Here is a 19,004-nt window from a genome sequence, read left to right as displayed (position 1 = left end):
TGCCTGCTACTGCCAACTGAATGCTATTTCAAACAAGCCTGCCCATGCCAGTGCTCTCAAATCCTCCTCGCTGCATCGGGTTTGGTCCCTCCATCCTGTGCCCCAGGAAGGACAGATGACCAAAGACCCAGGCTGGGAAGGACAGACCAAAGACTCAGGCTGTCTGGAAGGGCAGCTGCTCTGCATGGGCCAGGGTCCCTTGTCCCCCGAGAGCAGGCACACAGAGAAGGAAGGTATCGCTTTCTCTCTGCTCCAGCTGCAGCCCCTTCTGACCACCTCTGACGCAGTTTCAAGCTGAAATCGGGGCAGCTTGTAAAACCCCAAAGGTAGATTACATCTCTGGTGTTCCTGATTTGAGCAGGAAGCAACAAGGTCCACATCAGCACTTTGAAGAGGATGTTGTACGGTTCAACTTGCACTTAATCACCTAGAACAACTGGCAAGAGAATACTGGAGCTATACCTGAGGCAGGCAGCGGCAGGGGGAGGCTCTGGGCTGCAGCAGTGGTGGGATGTTAAACTGCATCTCGGCGGCAGCCTGCAGTCCCCTCCGCAGTGCAGTCTTGGCCTCCCGCACCGCGAGCCTTAAAGCGGAGGGGGCTCCTCTGCCCCCACCACTAGAAAAGAGGGACCACCTCATCCAAGTGACAATATAATTTTGTTTATTTTCCTTTAACACACTGCTGGTTAAAACTGCCAGACAGTAGATTTCAGAACATTCCCTCAACCAAACATCATGGGGAAATTAAAAAATAAAACCGCTACCATGTACCAAAAATAAAATAACCCACCCCCACACCCATCTTTTCCCCCAAACTAGTCCCTGCAAAGCCAATGCAATCAGAAATAGACATCTGTGCTTTTCACCCAGGGCTCAAGCTTGCTGCAAAATAAACTAAAAAAAAAATGTCACTGCAAGTTGTTATAACACAAAGCAATGGACAGTAAAATAAAAAAATCCTCCTTAAAAGCCCGTTGTACTGGTGACAAGTACAGATGGAGATCTCTCCCCACACTGCTTTAGCCTTTACAGACAACCTAGACCTGCAGCTTCAAGCAGTTTGTGACGCGTCCTTAATGCCAAGGGCACGGGTCACTTCCACACGTCCCAGCCTACGCAGCTGGGCACTATGGAGCAGTGGGATGACCTGCCAGCGCTAAAACCTGCTACGACAACGGGACCAACCATCACCGCCACCTGCCCAGCATCTCGCAGGCCTGGCTACTGCCTCCTGGCACAGAGCACAAATCCTGCCTCTGCTCTCAGTCTCCAGGGCTGCTTTACCAACCTGGCTGCTTCTTGAGTGGGAAAGCCCCAAATACACAAAGCCCTCATAGAAACCACAAGAAATTCAAGCCACCACTTGTCAGCAAGTTTCCAGATGCTGCTCCACTCCAGCGCCCTAGCTGAGGAACTGCTGTAGTGTAACAGAACAGCCGTGGTAGCCCAGGCAAGCACATCCCCACTAAGTGTGACTGGGAACAACCCCAGGGCAGAGACCCTGCATTTCCTCCATTCACACTCTCCCCAGTTAAACCGGTTCAAGCTGTACTTCACCCCTTGCCTTGAAAATGCCATCACACAAACTCTTTAGCAGAGACTTTTGGTGTTTGCAAAAGATTATTCACATTTTCTAATCAGCCAGCACTGTTTCTAGGAGGGAGGAAAGCACTTCTGTTTTGTTGATTATTTTTTCTTTTTTTTTTTTTTTTTAAATAAAGCACTTTTTGGGAAAAAAAAAATCAAAACCTATCAATAACCTGCAGTAGCATCCCACTGATCAGACTGGGGACAGTGCCACCGCATCCCTCCCCCTCCCACATCTTCCCCCCAATCTCCAAAAATAGTATTTAATATACAGCAATAAACTCTGAGCAAGCCAGAGTCCCGGAAGACATGGACCTGCTTTCACCTCTCCCGTCCAGCCCAGCACCATTTCAATGCGGTTGCTACTATACTCCTGGGACAAATCCGTTCGGATCCAAGGTGAAACGCACGTGCCCCAGCCCCGCTGGGTAGTGCATGAAGCAGGGGTGCAGCACAGGAGGCCTATTCGTGTAATCATGTTTCTGAGCCTTCACAGCTCCAGCCTGGTGGTGTATTTGTGCCGTTGAGAATACTTGTCGGAGCCTATTTGGGACTAGCCAGTGAAGACAGACTGGTGGAACCAGGCTGACGTTAAAAAAAGCATCCTTGAATTGTATTAGACTTTGGCATTTGTTGTGGAGATGCAGAAGCGTCAGTAGGTAAATTAGCTCAGTGCTGGCCCAGCTCCCATCTCCCTTGGATTCTCAGCAAGGATATTTCCCTCCCCACCACATAAGTGCAAGAAGCAGACGGATCTCTCCCACGTTTGAGCACCAAACAGAGCCTGAAACACTTGGTACTTCGCAGCTGCTCGGAACCTGTCTCACATCAAGGGCTGAAGCTGCTCTGCTGGTCCTCTCCCTCCTCCTGCTGTTTTCTATCAAAGACAGGCCTGTTCATACCAGACTTCCCATATCAAGACATTTCCCTGGCTGTTGCAATCCCATTTCAACTTAAAGGAAGGCCAAGGGATAAAGCACAGGTCTCTGCTCCCTGTTCAGACCCAAATGGTGCAGGGCAAGCTTTCAGCAAGTGAGTTTGGGGGGCAGGACCCTCCAAGCCACACTCTGCACCCAGAAGCTGTGAGCACCATATGACTACCAGGACCCAGCCGTGACTCACTCAGCTCCGAACTGCACAGACACGCAGGCACCAGACTGTCTGGAAGTTCTCCATCCTGCCTTCAGGAGATTTCTGGGGGGGAAGACCAGACCTGAAGGAGCTCTTCCAGTTCTTCTATCCCGTACTAGGCTTTTTTTTTCATTGACCTCAAGGGCTGGAGCCAAAGATACTTGCTCACAGTTCTCTGCTTCAGCTGCGACCTCTGGAGCTGGCATCCAGGGACAGTGAGACAGTCCCCAGCTGATCGCGAGGGCAGGGAATGCCTGTCCCTTGGAGAAAAAGAAAAAACAACTCAGAAGCTCCTTAAAAAAAAAAGAAGCTTCTTCAAATAGACTTTTATTCAAAGTCCGAGACAAAGGCACCAAAAAGAGAAGGGAATTAATTTGGCTTTCTGCTTACTGCCACCTGGGATACTCAAAAGGGTCAGAGCTGTTGTTTTAGTCACACACACAGAAGGGGAAAATGTCCTGGCTTAAAGGTACGAGAGGGGCTGATGAGGGTGTAATTAAAATAGGCTTTGGAACCACTACCCGAGGCTGGATCCAGGCCCAAAATACGACTGAAGGTGTCATCTTCCCCTTATTAAGTGGAAGCTTTATTAAAATTGCCTTATCTGCCTCCATCTACACAACTGCTCCACGAATCAAGCCAGGGTCTGTTCTGACCCAGCTCGCCACACTGCTGCACAGGGACCGTGCTTCATCTGCCTGCTGCTGGCAGGAGGCAACAAAGCGCAAACAGGCCTGCCTCTAACCGGTCCAGTTAAACAACATCTTAGATATTCCCTCAATCACCCGTGCTGGAAAGCTACAGCCAACCCAAACTTTTTCCTTCCCTGGTCAGGATGAGGTACCTCATTACACCCATCTGGCTGGCTTGCAGATGCTAGCAAGGGGAGCCAGCCTGAGTATGCCATTCCCAGTGAGGTGCTGACTGGTTATCCCCCACCATCCTCCCATGTTCCCACATGCTTTGTTTGAAGGCTCCTTCCAAGGCAAACCTGTCAGGAGGGGATGGACCGACAAACAAGGAAAACCGCTCATAGCACCATAACAGGGTCAGGAACACCCCAACCACCCAGATGCCAGCTTTGTAGTCACAAAGATGCATAAAACCAGAGCCAAAACAACTAAATTTAAGCCATGAAGGATGAACTATTATTCAAGTAAGAAAAATTAATTTGAACTGAGCAACTGGAACACAACAGATCACCCTCTGCACAGCTTTGCTTTAGGGCAGCCAATGGCACCAGATGGGTGCCCTGGCTGCCAGGAGAGGCAGGGATAAACTATCCTAGAAGACTTGTGTCTGACTTTTGCCCACCTAAATGCACGCCCCTTTTCTCATGCTAGGCAAGGTGCAGAGATTACTGGGTGAGCCACAAGACGCCGAGCGATTCCTTGCTTCAAGGATGCTCAAATAAAATGCAACCTAAAAGGCCTGGAGGAGAACAGCTCCTTACAGAGAAGCTTGCTACTTTCAAGCCCAGGTTCTTTGCTTAACAAATCAGCGCAGTTCATGCTTCTCAAAACTGATTAAGATCTAAATGTCTCTTTGCTCCAGTTACAGCAATCCCCAAAACACTGGAGAATCTCTGCAGGCACTGTCACCAAACAAAACAGAGCTCATATTTTATAAGAGTTTTATAAGTACTAGGATTTTAACAGCAGCTAGAAGACGAAGCAGACAACTTCAAGCTTACCGCCTTCTCATCCTAACGTTTGTTCTTAAGCTCTGCTCTCTCTAAATCCTGTCTTCTTCAATGTGGCAGGGACCCTCTTGCTTCTCCCAAACTGGCTGTTACCACTTGTGCAACTGGAGAGAAGGTAATTAAGGTCCTACTACTTGCTTTTTAGCTCACAGACAGAGAGCTAGGGTCAGGCCTGTAGCAGCGATGTATGCGATCAGAAAGGCAAGGTTCAGTGCCACTGCTGCAGAGAGCAGAGCTTTGACACCTCCCCCAGCTCCAGTTCTGGAGCTAGCAAGCTGGCAGCTCACATCACAGCTTGAGGATTAGAAGGAAGCAAAGGATTCAGCTGCTTGGGCCCAGCAGACCAGAAAGGCTGCTCCTCCGGTTTCCTTTCTGGAAACTAGGGAATTCTGCTGACCCTCCTCAGCTCAAAGAAAGGCTGAGCCACTGCAGGGGATCAAACTCAAGAACAACCACTAGGAAAACTCAGGCCCAGGAGGAGCAGCAGCAAGGGAGGATACCACTCAGTGCCACTGCTCAGGGTAAAGAGAGCGCACTTCTGAGAACAAATATAGCATGAGGTAAAGTGTCTGTGAGCCCAGAGCTCACCAGCATTGAAGCTGACCCGCAAGGACCCAACTCTGCCTGGGACAGATCCTGCTCCAGCACACAGAACATCTCCCACTAGCCAGAAGTGCTCAACATGTCAGTGGCCAAGACCACGGGAAGGCAGCTCCCTGGAGCCTGCAGCTCTGGATCAGCAGGCACAGCGAGGGCTTTTGCTCTGCTCAGCTTCTGTCAGGCAGGCACAGGCTCTGTATGTGGAAACAGAAGCCTCTTGCAGAAATATCCCTGGGGGAAGCGGGTGACCTTGTCTCCAGTGTTCTGCTCACTTCCAGATCTCTGGAGGGCAACAAGCCACCTTGCTCTACAGTACTGAAATGCTGGACACACCTGCCCCTTCACTACAGTGCCCTGATATGCAAAAGGCCGAGCTAAGCGAAGCCGCCGACCAGCTGCACTGCACTTCCCACCGCTGCAGGCAGGCCTGGTCCCTGCAACAGGGAACGAGACCCCACAGGGAGCACCCGCAAGGTTGCTCTGCTCTGTCCTACAGCACAGCCTGTTCACAGTCACCGGGCAGGGAGCTAACCGTTAGGAAGGTCAAGGAACAAGTCCAGAACCTCCTCTCTAGGTCACCTGATTCTCAGCTTCTTCCAAAGGAGAGGTCACTTGCTAGAAAGGGCAAAACAAGGAACTGGGCTTAAAATGAAACCTTTGAAAAGAAAAGGATATTAAAGGAAACAAAAGCCATAATCAATACAGAAAACTAGTGCATCTGATCAGACGCTAACGTCAGCCTCTTGCAGGCTACAGCAGAATCCCTCTGCGACGGATCTAACGTTACAATTGCCAAACTAGGAAAGTCTCTCCCAACTGGTGCAGCAAATCAGGCCAGATAAATCCCTCTGCTCCTGGCGCAGCTTGCAGTCTTAGGAGGGGAATGTCTCCACAGAGGCTGAGCGGCTAGCTGGAGTCTCGGTATCTTTGTGCAGGTGAGTACCATACATCGTGTTGCACACATTCGGGGAGATGCTGAGCCAGGCTCCATCCTCCACAGTTGTTAGTCACCCAATGGCACCACAACACTTCCACGCTCCCGGACAAAACGTGTACCCAGGCCTGGTTTTAAGAGCTGCTTCCCTGCTAAGGAACCATACTCCACCCAGCAAAGGCAGAGATCTTGCAGCACATGGCTTTCTCTCAGTGTGGGACGTGGCCCAGAACTTGGTAGCATCAGCTTTCAACAGCCAGGACTCAGTTTACTCTTGGATGCCCCAGGGAGGATCAGAGGCTGCACATGGTGCGAAGGGGAAGGCGAGGGCCTCGCTGCTTGCTGGCAGGGGGAAGGTAAGCTCCCTCTTACCTGGACCTGCTATTCATTCCAAATGAATCTTTTTTTTTTTTTCCCTTAAATTATGAACAATATGGAGAAATTGAAAGCAACCGTGTTTGGTCCAACTCCTTCCCTCCCAGCCCCTTGGCTGATGCTCTGTGGGGCTTGCTCTCACAATCGGCAGAGGCAGAAGAGGGTAGGAATGAAGACACCAAAGGCCACCAATATAGGAAACATGAGGCTGCTGTTGTCCGAGGCATAGGGGTTTGGTGTGCGTGGGCCTGACTGAACCCGGTTCTTATTTGCCTGCTTTTTAACACTGGAGCCATCATCATATTCATCTTCATCATCATCTTCCTCTTTTTTCTCCAGACCTGGGTGCGGCTGCAGCTTTGGAACATCTGTTGGACAAGACAAAAGGATGCAAGGAGGCAGGATGTAACCTGGGAAATCACCTGAATCACTCCCTTCCCCTCTCCCCGATCCAGTATGAACACGGGCAACAGGACACCTGACACCACACCAACACCACAGCCAGAGCACCCCACGAAATAGGAGCATCCTCCCTCAGAGAGGCTTACACCACTATTCTTTTCTCTGTGATGCAAGAGCATCTAAAGACCCAGTCTACAAGAAAAACCCCAACACCTACCCCATCTACGTGTCACACAGGAGAAGTTACAGCACAAAAGCACACTTACAGCATACACAGTCAGATACCACAGCTGCTCAGTGAGATCTAGTCAAGAACAAGCACCTGCTGCCTGTGGGACCAGCAGATAAGAGGTGCACACAGGAACAACCCTTTCCACAAATGGTCTTACCTCAAATCACTGCACCCCCCAACCCCAGACCTATCAGAGCAGCGTGGCCCAACCCCACTCAGATCCAATCCTCTGAGCCTGGAGCCTGAACTGTCCCCCACACAGCAAGGTGCCACCTGGCCACAAGGTTACGCACCAAGTCTTCAGCAGCACTTGGCAATCCCTGATCAATAGTAAAGCAAATTGATGCTTTGGTCAGAGAGGGGTCCTAAACCTCCCCTGTTCAGGAGCGAGAGGGGCTCCAACTGCAGCACAGACTTACAAAGAGAGTGATGAAAGAGCAAGGACTTGACTAGTACTCCCCACTGCTATCCACAGGAACCGATATCTGGGAAAAAACACTGCCTTGTCCTCAAGATGAGAAGGCAAAACTAAGCTCCAGGTAAGAAACACTTAACTACTAGCTAAAAGATCTCTGTAAACTCCTTGTCTGCAGGGCTGCTGCTAACGTCCAAGGCCAGAGGGAATTTATCTGCAGCTATAAGCTAAGACTGACCAGACATGTTCCCTTCTCCTCTACCCCATATGCAGGAAGTCCCAAATCAAACAGATTTTTCTTATTCCAAAAATGACACAGCTTTGTGCACTTGGAGGAGCAGGAGGACACTACACACCTATTTCACCCTGCAACTGCACTCTGTGGGAACTTGCTGAGAGAGAAACAGCTTTGCCAGAGGCGGGTCAGCAAGAGCTATGATCTCATGGTCTGAGAAGCAACAGGCTGCTGTCCAAGCAGGAAGAGCCTTCTGGCTCAACAACTGTGCTTACCTTCCACTGTTCCTTGCAGGATGTATAGGGCACAGATTTTTGGATTGTCATAGTAGCCCTACAGAAAGAAAAGAAAAAAGTCAGTGCTGCAGCTTTGAGGCAAGAAATACTCTCCCCACCTACCACCACCTCTCCTCTTCCAGCACACAGCTGCATCGCATGGCTGGGGAAGAAGGGGAAAAGGAAGATCAGGGCTCTGCCCAGAAAAGCTTATTACCTTTACAAACTCAATGTGGAGCTTCCCTGTGAATGTGGAAACCTCTCCCTGGACACTCAGTTTCCCCTTTTTGATACTCATGGGAATGATCTCATCGTGAGCTGTGCTGTGTCCCACTCTGTCAAAAATGTCCAAGTCCTTCACCACCACGTGGCCATTCAAGCGAACATCAAATACCTTCAGAGTGGAAGAGATGACAGAGTGTCAGAACAAATTCAGGCATGTGATGGTTGAAGGGTGAACAGAACGGGAAAGGTCTCTGCTCGTTACGCACCCAGGACCAGAAAGCACTGCAGCATGCACTGTCCCACCACGCATGCTCCACTCCCTTGGGAAGGATTCAGAGCCCAAAAGCAGCCAGGTAAAGACACTGAAGCATTAACATTGCTTTCAAATACCCTGAAATCTGCCGCCTTCTTTTAAAATAACCCCTGCATTTGCTGTTCAGAACTGAGGACAGCACAATTTTATTTTGGTTTATTCATACTTTTCTTTCACAACCTTCCTTCCACCTACTGGCTGAGGACCTGCTCTCAGCACCCCAGGGTGGCTGCGACACACCACACCCTAGGGAGTTAAACCATTTCTAACTAACAGCCTGCAGCAGAGCAAAGAGGAACCAAGCTGGTGAAGGATACAGGGTTTGAAGAAGATAAAATGTTAAACTGCTAACCACATCTGTGAATTCAAAGTGAAAGTCCTCCTCAGGGCTGTAATGACTCAAACTTCACTCAGCATCTGGGGAATCCCAGCAGCACCACATGAAGGAAGAGGAACCAAAGATGCCTCAGTCCTTCAGTTTAATCTGAGGCTGCTTTTTGCATCCATTCTGTAAGCCAGCCCCACCAGTTCTGTTCCCTGAAATACTTCTCTGGCAGGAAGGCAGCACAGTGCTTAAGGAGCAGGGCTCTAAAGAAGCTGATGGAGTCAGGGGAAAGCTAGACTAAAACACACACCACTTCTCTCCCAATTTATCACAGGGCTTTGAGTTCTTTGTGCTTCTGCTTCCATGTCTGTACATAAGGAATTTCAAAAGTGGACAAGGACTGTTCTTCTCTAAAGAGCAATAAAGAGGGTTGAATTTAACACTGTGCTTTTGGGATCAGTTTGAACCAGTATCAAGTCTTATTCATTTGTAAAAATTGTTTTAAGTAGGTTATTTAATCCAGATCACTTCCCTGATTCAATCTGTGCAATACTTCCTCCAGCACAAGCATGATGTCAGGTCAGGAACAAGTCTTCAGGGAAAATTGGCAAAAACACTTCTTCTCAAAGTCAGAACAGCCTAAACAGATCATAAAACTCCAGTGCTAGTTACGTTTAGTCGCGCGTTTGTTTGAATACTCTGTAATGCAGTTTTCCAGGCCAACTGTGTATCTGAAATGTGGATGAGAGCTCAAAGTTTCAGAGCCCATGAGAGCTCTAGGAACTAAATTAACCATTAGTGCCTTATTTCAGTCCTTTCTCCATCATGCAAAGCAGCAGAAGCAACTTGGACATGCACAGTCTTAGCCAGGAACTCAAATCAAAATGACATGCAAGGAGCTGTTGCTTACCTTCTGTTGAGATTGGGCAAAATAGACCTCTGCAAACTTCAACACCAGCACATAGTCACCCTCCTCTTTGATGGGAACTTCATAGCCAAAGGTTTCCTCATTGTAACGCTCGGTCTGGTACAGAATCTGATCTTCCGCATTGGACCGCAAGATGGGCAGCTTCATACCGTAGTCAGAAGCTGGGTTTCAAGCCCAAAACAGTGAGAGGAAGGGTTAGTTTCTGAGGCACATGGAAGAGACACTTTATATACTCTTGAAGTGCTTACCTCCCTAAGTGGGGTTAGCACTTGTCAGACCTGTCCCTCCTCCTTGCTCTGACCAGGAGGCGGCACTACTGGAGCAGAAGCAGAGGTAGCCAAAGCCCTAGAACCCAGGTCTTGTAGAAAAACAGGTCTGGACCTGCTGCAGTCTAAGACACAGTAAAGTCACTCACACCATTTCAGAAAGAAGAGTCTGTTTCACAAACAGGGCACAGGGCCAAAGAACTTGGCCATTGACTCCTGCTTCAAAGAGGAAAAACACCTAGAACATTTTTACAACATTTTCAAATTACAAACTCTGAGGACAGAAACAAAACAGCGTAGGACTGACTCAACTCATTCATTCAACAGATTTGAAGTTAGCAGTCGATGGCATCAGGTTTGAGACACTATCACTCCTCAGGTGAAAATCTGGGGAATGGCAGAAGGGTAAAAAGCATTAGACATCTTAGAAAAACCCTTCTTCTCACCACAGCCACACAATACCTGCCAGCTTGAAGACAGGAAGAAAGCAAGAAAGATAATAGAAGGGTTTCAAGAGCACCAGCAGCTCCATCAGCTGCTGTTCTCACAGCCACCCAGCTGAACTGGGCACTGTCTGCAGGCATCCCAACAGTCCCCTGAGAAGGGCCCAAACAACATTCCCAAATGGGACAGTAACTGAGAAAAATAACAGAAATCATAAAATTTGCCTCTTCTCAGTCATTATTTCACCACCTCTAGAGCAGCCCTCAAAAGACCTTAACCCAACTTGCATTTTATTGTGTCAGGGTTACTGTACAAATGCAAACTGATGCGTGTCTTGAGAGTTCAGCATCAAGCAACCCCCCAGTGAAGCGGGGGCAGGAGGGAAGACTGTGGACACCACCTGCCCACTGGTATTTCAGGCAGAAGTTGATCCAGACAAAGTTCTCTGCTGACACTTGCCACTTCCACCCCCATTTCCATGGGAACAGACACTGCATTGGCCAAGACAAAGCAAGAACTACTAACCCGGCACACGTTGCCAAAGATGGAGCCAATGCAAACGAGCGAGAGGAAATTAATGCCAGTTCTTAGTCTCCCGTTTCACACAGAGCTATGCTCAGGCAATCTTGTGCTTCTCCTTACCACTCGAACCTGGGCGCAAAGGCTGAAGGCTCTAATCACCAGAAATACAGAGGGTGAAAAGTTTAACCTGTCCTCCTACACAGAGATTTCTGGCCAGCTACAGATTACAGTGATAGCAAACCAAGGACTCCATAGAAATCAGCTCCTATTAGAGGAAAGCCTCCATAGGAAGAAAGTCCTTTAATATCCAAGAAGGTAACTGGAGAGGAAGACCTGTCACCTGCATATCAGAGGTCTGTTGACACAGCTGTGGAAGCGAGCTTGATTTGACAGCCCGCTGGGTGTGCTGAGAGGTAGCTCAGCGATGAGCAGTAGGCATTAAGCTGCGACTCAACTATGCTTGGCACCTGGCTATTCTGTAATTGCCACATTTTGTCCCTTAGGGCACAGCATCCGAACTGAGGCTTGGGAAAAAAAAAAAAAAAAAAAGGTTTTAATTTGCCCAGAGGTAGTACAGCCCAGAAACGCTATCCCTAGGTTGTTTCCTCCCAGTCAGCCACATACTTCTGCTGTAGCCATTACATGCCTATCAACACAGAGAGGAGTCCAGAGTAAACCGAACAATGGTGCAATAAAAAGCCATTGAGGGAAAAGCAGCTGAAAGCTCAAAGTCTCCTCTGCTGTGCCTGGCACCGCTGGCTGAAGCAGGATTACTGGAACTGCCTGCTGTTCAGAGGAGACACCACAGGCTTTCCCCAAAGGAAGAATATGCCATAGTGTGCTTGAAAAAGACCCTTTTTTCTCTTGAACTCAAAAATAAATTGTTCAAGTCCACAAGGACATTCTCCTTCAAGTCACACGTGAGAGGTCTGTGAAGGGAAGCTGACCTACAGCAATCAGAGCACTTTGTGTGACTGGGGTACCAGCTTCCACAGGGGTGAAAAACTCCTAACAAACCCTATTAACATTTAAATGTGACCTCCCCTGTATCCATTGTGCACAAACAGCTCTCCATTCGGGATGGCACTCACACAGGGTAAGCAATGGCAGGCCTAGCTGTATAACACAGGATAATCCTCACCATTCTACATGGAAACAGGGAAGGTTAGACTTAAAAGTCAACCAATAGCTCATCTTCTCTGCACTCCACCACTCACCTGTAACCGACAGCAGGAGCAGCTCAGCACAGTTCACTTTTCAATAAATTTGTGAATCAACTAAGTTTTGGTGCACCAGTTATCAGAAACACACAGAAGTCACACAATCCGAGTGGTTTCAGGGGAAGCAGGAAAAGGTAACCCACGCGCAATATTAGTTCTCCATCCTATCCTTAGTGGTAGATAGAAGCTTTTACAGGTTCAGTAGCTAGAGCAGCTGCTCATATCCCATCTGCCTCTACTTCTGCTTCTGACCCTGCCCTGCTCTTGAACACCCTGCCAGGACTGGAGCAGTGGAGCACAGCAGCCAGCTGCACCTTCCTCCTGCCCGGCCCCAGCGAGCAGCCTGCGCTCTCCTCCCTACCGGGACCAGGCTGCTGGTGGAGGCATCACCCCGCACCGCCACCGATTCAGCTGCGCAGAGCAGGCAAAGCATGTTCTCACTTTGCAGAGAGCGCTGCAGGCTGGGCTTCAAACTGGCAGATCGTGCTGTGGAAACTGGGGTCTTTCAGTGGAAAATGGAAAAAAAGGAGCCAGGCGGCTGCATGCGGCCGGTTTGGCAGCCTGACCGCTCCCGTCGCCTTTCCAGCCGAAATTGCACTCCAGCCCGCGAGGAGCGACCTCCCCTCCGGCATTACACAACCCCGCAGCCCGAGGCCGGGAAAACCAGTCCGAAGCCCGCAGGGCTCATCCCGCCGCCACCGGGGCCCAGGGTCCGCTCCGCCGCGGGGACATGGGGGGAGGGGGGTGATGGTGGTGTGTGCAGCTCCCAGCCGGGCCCGGCGGTGGGACGGGGGTGGCCGCGGTCCCGACGGGTGACAAGTGCCGTGCGGGGGCTGGGCCGGCGCTCCCCGCGGGCCCTCGCCGGCCGCCGGCCGCCCCCTCCGCACCGCCGGGCCCGGGCGGCTGACGAAGAGGAGCCCCGGCCCGCGGGCCTGCCCAGGCCACCGCAGCCCTGCGGGGAGACCCACCGACCCTCCACGGCGGGGCCGGGGGAAGCGGGACGGCGCCGGGGCGACACGAGTCCCGGACCCCCGCCGACAGAGGCGGGCCTCGCCGCCCCGGGCGGAGCAGACCTGCGGGGACCCTGGGGGCAGCCTCACCGCCCCCCCCCCCCTCAGACCCCCGGTGGGCCGCCCGCGCCGCACCGGCGTCCCCCCGCCCTCACCTCGGCCCACGCGGCCCTCGAGCGGGTCCTTGCGGAAGTGGATGCCGTTCACGTCCACATGGGCATCGCCGCCCGCGTTAACGGCCCAGACGACGCTGTCGGCGAGGCCGCCCGCCGCGCCCCGCAGCAGCAGCGGCAGCAGCAGCAGCAGCAAGGGCGGCAGCAGCGGCGCCCCGCGCGCTCCGGCGCCCACCATCTCGGGCTCCCGGCGCCGCGCCCGCCCCTTCCTGCCGCCGCCAGGGGGCAGCCTACCCCGCTGCCGGGGTGGAGCGAACACCGGCCAATCCGCGAGCCGCAACGCGAATATTAATTCCCTGCCCGCCTGCCATTAGACCGCCGCAGGTCTTTATCTGCATATTCATAAGGTGCCGGGCCAATGGGCGGCGGGAGCGGGTGAGCAGGCTTGGTTGAGAGGCGAGGGGACGGCGGCGCGCTGCGGCGGGAGGCGTGTCCGGCGGGAGCGGAGCGGGGAGTCAGTCGCTGCGAGCCGGGAGTGCCCAGAGCCGGTACCGCCCGCTCGGGGAGGGGAGCGACGGTAGAACCGGCTCCCCCGGGAAGGAGCGGCGGGGAGGGACGAGGCCTTCCGGCGGCGCCTCCGGAGCGGGGACGCAGCCCAGCGAGCTCCTCTCAGCGCCGGCCGCCTGAGGGACGAGCCCCGCCCCCTCCGCCCCTCCAATCAGGGAGCTCCAGCGCGGCCGGAACGCAAAGCATTGTGGGACGGCGGCGGGAAGCGGGGAGGCCGGTGGGTTGCCGGGGCAACGGACGGCGCTGCGACAGGACGGGCCGGAGCGGCCCCGGAACCGGCCCGGCTCTCGCGGGAGGGGGGCGCTGCGGAACGGCCCGGGCACGTGCGGGGAAGCGGCCGGGAGCGGAGCTGCCGTCGGGGGCGGCTCCTCGTTACCTCCCGGTCGTTCGGTGTCCGCTGCACTCGGAACAGCCGCTCCCGACAGCCCTTCTCTGCCTCAGCAACACGCGCTGGGTCCCCCGTTCGCCCCTGCCATAGACTGTGGGAAAAGGCAGGTACCGGCCCGCCCGAGGAGTGAGACAGCTGGGTGGCATGCAACCACTTGGGACCACAACAGTCTGCTTGAAAAGTAAAACAGCCAATAAAAGAGGAAGGTGGGGGATCTAACCGTTACGTTGCCAGTGATTTTTCTGCCTGTGTTGCATTTTACCGCAGAAAGTATGATCCTGGAGTTTTTTTCTGGAGGACCTTGGTGAGGGCTGGAGTGAGACATCACAGATGGAGATGGGATGAAACTCACTCACTACACGGTGGGGGAGCAAATAACATAATGTTTGCCTCTGGGTTTGCCTTTCTGTATGATGTTGGCGTTCCTCAAAGCTTCAGACACCAGCTGGGCCTCATGTCTGCGCTCCAGTTGCCAACCACATTAGCGGCGGCTGCTCCTCAGTCCCAATGACATTTTATTAATTTGAGCCTTCCACAAAGCATTTGCTTTTAGAAATAAAGACTTGGTGCTGCAGACTGAGAATTAAATGGGTTTGTGGCTTTTGTAATGCACTTATGAGGCCTCTTAACAGGACACAGCCTTGGAGAAGTGAACTCAGTTGAGGAGGGGGTCAACCACCCACCCTCTGCTCCCTAACCTGCTCTGCCCAGGTTGGAGTGGGCCCCAGAGCGTGTTCCTGCTGCTGTCACAGCGGCTCTTCGGCTCGTGGTATAATTGGGCTGGGGCAGACATGGTGCTGCTGAGCTCCCACGCCAGCACGGCTGCCAGGAAGGGCTTCCTGAAATGACAAGGTGGCTTAGGAAGCCGCAGTCAGAAAAGTAGTGTAAAACACACACATTTAGCACCTCTCCAGATTAAGCCACCTCATGCTGGTTGCTGGCAAATTGTCTCAGCATTACAGACCCCAGCCCTGGCAGCATCTGATCAAATCCAGACTAATCTCCTGTATCCCTGCTGTGTTTGTGACCTGTTGGGTGTCCCTCAAGCTCGGTTAGCAAAGGAGTGCAAGCAGCCGTGGCCAGAACAATGCTGTCCAGTTGGTGAGGCCAAGGGAGGCCTCGTTAAAGCTCATTTGCACTGATTACAGACAATCCTTCCTAATCTCTCAAGATTTCTCATCTTAAACTGTGATGCACTTGGATCAGAAGCACAGCTTCAAAGCACCTAAACATTTTCCGTGTCACCACGTTACTGCCATGAGCTGCAAAAGTGAAGTGGGAAAAGGGACCCTGTGAACCATCAGCAGGCTGAGGAGATGGCTGGGGCTGAGGTTACAAACAGCAATGTCTGTGGGTGTGAAGCCTCATATTTCCAGTCCTGAGACCCACCAGAGCAGAAAAGGTCCCACCAAGGGCCACACACAGCCCCTTGCGTGGCCCAGGTGGGCTGAAGCAGCTGGCCCCATTGGCCCCCGGGTCAGCAGGGCTTTCACAGGTCTCACACACACACAAAATGGCAGTGGCGGCCCAAGCGTTGGTTGGGCAGAGCCTGGCTGAAATCCTGTTGTGCCTCTCGGTGAGCTGGGGAGCGTGAGGCTCACAGTGGGACCTTCGCTGCCTCGGTGGGCACAGGGGCCGTGCAGCCAGTGACTGGGGCTTCATCACAAACCCAGCATCAAACTGCTCAGCCCAGATCAAATATGCCCATGAGCAGGAATTCAGACATGAAGGGATTTACCAGCTAACATTTAGGTATGACCAAGACAGGTCCCTCAACTGAAGGGACCTCTTTGGTCCCAGACGTGTCCAAGGGCAGCTGGGAGCTAACCCAGCTCATCCCCCACCCTGGGAGTGTCACCAGGGGCTTCCATGGCTGTGCCAGGCCTGGGGTCCCTGCCAAGGGCTCCTGGGGCTCCTGCACATCTTGCAGTGAAATATCAGCAACTCTTCCTTGAAAAGAGAAGAGTTTCCTTGAAAAAGGAAGAGTTTCTTCCTCAACAGAGGGGAAAACCCCTCTTTCTCCCCTCTGCCTGAGGACTCAGCCTTTTTAGAGGGCAAGGCACTTAGCATTGCAACACCTCCTCTGCCTCCCCAGTCAGAGCATTTCCTAATAACTAGCCTGGATGATTATTTCCCAAGAATCAGCAGCCCATCATGAAACAAGAGGGATTAACTGAGCAGCAGCAAAGTGAGGGGGGATAGTGGCTGGGTGCAGGAGGAGCACTCACCCTGGCTCACAGTCTGGCCACAGCCGCTGGCAGAGGATGGCGGATGTGCCGCGATGGCCTGTGTCCGCCATGTCCTACATTGCTGCCCCTGAATCATTCCTTGCAGTCACCAGCAACTTGATCCAGCTTGTGCCCCAGATGTCAAAGGCTCTGTATCCTGTTACTAATCCACTGAGCCATCAGTCCCTTGATGCAGGCTGGATTTACACCAGTAACCTACAAGTGAAAGGCTCAGGGTTGTCTTCTCAATCCCTTGATCTCTGTCTGTCCCCTGGCAGCTGTGCCAAAATGACTCTCGGTCTTGAATCAGTCCTGCCTGGTCTACCTACAGCCCTGATCATTCACAGGCAGTGTGGGGCACATGTTTTGGGTATTAGCCATTTCCTGCAGGAAAAAGGGATTGAATTTGGGATGTCCAAAAAGAGCAATGGAGATGTGTGGGCTAGAAGCAGACCTCACAGCTAACGAGACATCTAAGAAGTCAACGTGAGCCAGCCCCACTGCCTGGGCCAGCTCCCAAACCACACGGCGCTACGGGGTTCAGGTGCCTGGAGGGGACCGGTCTGCCCTGCCATGTGGAGCTATTTGGAAGCCTCCCTGGTACCAGACTGGAGATGAGAGCAAAAGGCTTATGTCTGGAATGAGATTATCTAGATTGGAGCTTTAATCTCTGACCCTGTCTGCACAAGAAAATAGTAAAACTCCGTGGGATTATTTGGGGTTTGTTGTGCAAGTAAAACCAGGCTTGCAGCAAGAGCTTCTGCTGGAAGGAAAAAACCCCAAATCTTTGGAGACCTGCCCTGTCTGACCTGTTCACTGTAACATGGTGAGACCTGGCAGAAAAGAGCTATGGACAATTTAGCAGAGACACAGCTTTCCTCGGAAGTAGCTGTGGCTCCAGGACTGACTCTGCAGAGACACAAAGGTGCCCCGCAGCCACCCTTCCCCTAACACTAGTGTCCCTGCATTTCTTGGGAAGACAAACACAGCTCTGCCATGGTACAAACACAGGGACCCGCCTAAGTGAAAATGGCAGTAATTCATAGGGAACATCCTCAGCCATCGTGATGCTGTGCTGTTGATCAGTGCTGCCTCTAGAAACGGGTTTACAATTAAAACCCTGTCCTGCCATCTGCTGCTGCGGACAAAAATGTCTGCTCAGTGCAGGACCCAGAAAGCAGCAAGCAGAGACAGTCACCACGCTTGTTGCCACTGACTGTCCATCAGGTTGTGCATGCTGACTATGGCACAAGGCATGTGCCCTGAGCTGTTACCGGTCCCCACAGGCAGGCACAGTCACTCTGCTGTCAAGCAGCACAGCTGTCCTCTTGCTCTGTGTACACAAGCATGCTTCTTCCTCAACGGGCTCCACTGTAAGTGAAGCACATTTGTGTATTGACACTCCCTACGGCAGACACAAGCCTGCACAGGTCTCTCCCTCCACAGTATTATTCTAAGTACATATATAACTTACCAGGACTGTGGACTCTGTTCGGTTTATCACCTTCATCTCCTAAGCACAATACAGCTGCTGTACCAGTAAATATGGAGATCTCTAAATATCCATTTTCTAATCTCTTGGCTCACACCCACATCTCTAAGACTGCTCCAGATCCATAGATACACACACATAGTTTGCATACGCCCACTTGCAAACAAACTCTTCTACTGCTGCACTCCCAGGTACCTATCTGCACTCCCTGCTTTTAAGTGTGCCCACACAAACCTTTTCCAGTGCACATGCCTGTGCAAACACGAGTGCACACACATACAAATATAAGGAGAAACATAGTTTTTCCATTGCTGGGATATCAGCCATCGCTGCAGCTATGCTAGTTGGCACAGCAACAGGGAAGCAGAAGAGAAAATCCTCCTTTGGGACACAGATTTGTGGACCCTGAGAATTTGAAAGGGAACCTGGGAAGTGAAAGATTTGAGGTAGAGGGAGCAGGAGGATATTGGTCCTTTAACTGCCTAGTTGGAGTAAGGGGGCAACTGAGAGGAAAACAGCTCCCAGTCATACTGAGAAACACACAGCAATGATGATGCCCTTTGAAGCCAAGCAGAAATTAGAAATTAGTCCTGGCAGCTTGTGACTGGGCCTCTGCATAGAGAAAGTGGACAACTGTAGGTCTGGCAGGGTAGGCGAAGAGAGCGTGAGGTTGGGAGCGTCTTGGGGAAAGAGGAAGGAGGATGAGCACCTGATGTGTCTGGAAGCAGCTGGTGGGGCCTGGAGGCTGCTGTTGTGGTCACTGCTGCAGACACACACATTTTTGAGTGTGAACAAGCTGGAGAGCAGGGCACTGCCACACAAGGAGGCTCCCAGGCAATCCCCGGCACCGACGGTGTTACAGCTTAGCTCCTGCAGCATGGCCCCCACTGTGCACACACTCACAGTTGGGTTTGAAATGGTCTGAAAAGGGGGGGTTGGCTATTGCTGCCTATCCCCCTCCCACCCAGCTCCCCTCTGTGCCCTTTCTCCCATTGTTCCTTGCCATGATGCCACAGGGGCTCTCACTTGCCCCCTTGCAAGTGGGGGGGACGCAGGGGTGGGGACCCTCCACATT

At 52.2% G+C, this 19,004-nt stretch overlaps 1 protein-coding gene across 1 annotated transcript; it reads right to left on the bottom strand.

Moving 5' to 3' along the window:
* Positions 1–644: 644 nt before the first annotated feature.
* MLEC (malectin) lies at positions 645–13,597 on the bottom strand. The gene is made up of 5 exons (XM_074887753.1): positions 13,297–13,597; positions 9,662–9,840; positions 8,106–8,282; positions 7,889–7,946; positions 645–6,697 (listed from the first exon to the last, which is right to left on the bottom strand). The coding sequence occupies exons 1-5, from the start codon at positions 13,490–13,492 to the stop codon at positions 6,468–6,470; spliced, it is 840 nt and encodes a 279-aa protein (XP_074743854.1). The 5' UTR covers positions 13,493–13,597; the 3' UTR covers positions 645–6,467.
* Between the last annotated feature and the right edge of the window lie 5,407 nt (positions 13,598–19,004).

This window comes from Strix uralensis, chromosome 17 (genome assembly GCF_047716275.1).
Source record: "Strix uralensis isolate ZFMK-TIS-50842 chromosome 17, bStrUra1, whole genome shotgun sequence".
Classification (NCBI taxonomy): domain Eukaryota; kingdom Metazoa; phylum Chordata; class Aves; order Strigiformes; family Strigidae; genus Strix; species Strix uralensis.
This window is presented reverse-complemented; position numbering and strand designations above follow the sequence as displayed.

Excerpts from the sequence above, each read along its gene's own strand:
- MLEC (XM_074887753.1), bottom strand. The coding sequence starts at position 13,492 with ATGGTGGGCGCCGGAGCGCGCGGGGCGCCGCTGCTGCCGCCCTTGCTG. Across the intron at positions 7,947-8,105 it reads TCCACATTGAGTTTGTAAAG|GGCTACTATGACAATCCAAA; the intron begins GTAATAAGCTTT and ends TTCTTTCTGTAG. Across the intron at positions 6,698-7,888 it reads CCTGCAAGGAACAGTGGAAG|ATGTTCCAAAGCTGCAGCCG; the intron begins GTAAGCACAGTT and ends CTTGTCCAACAG.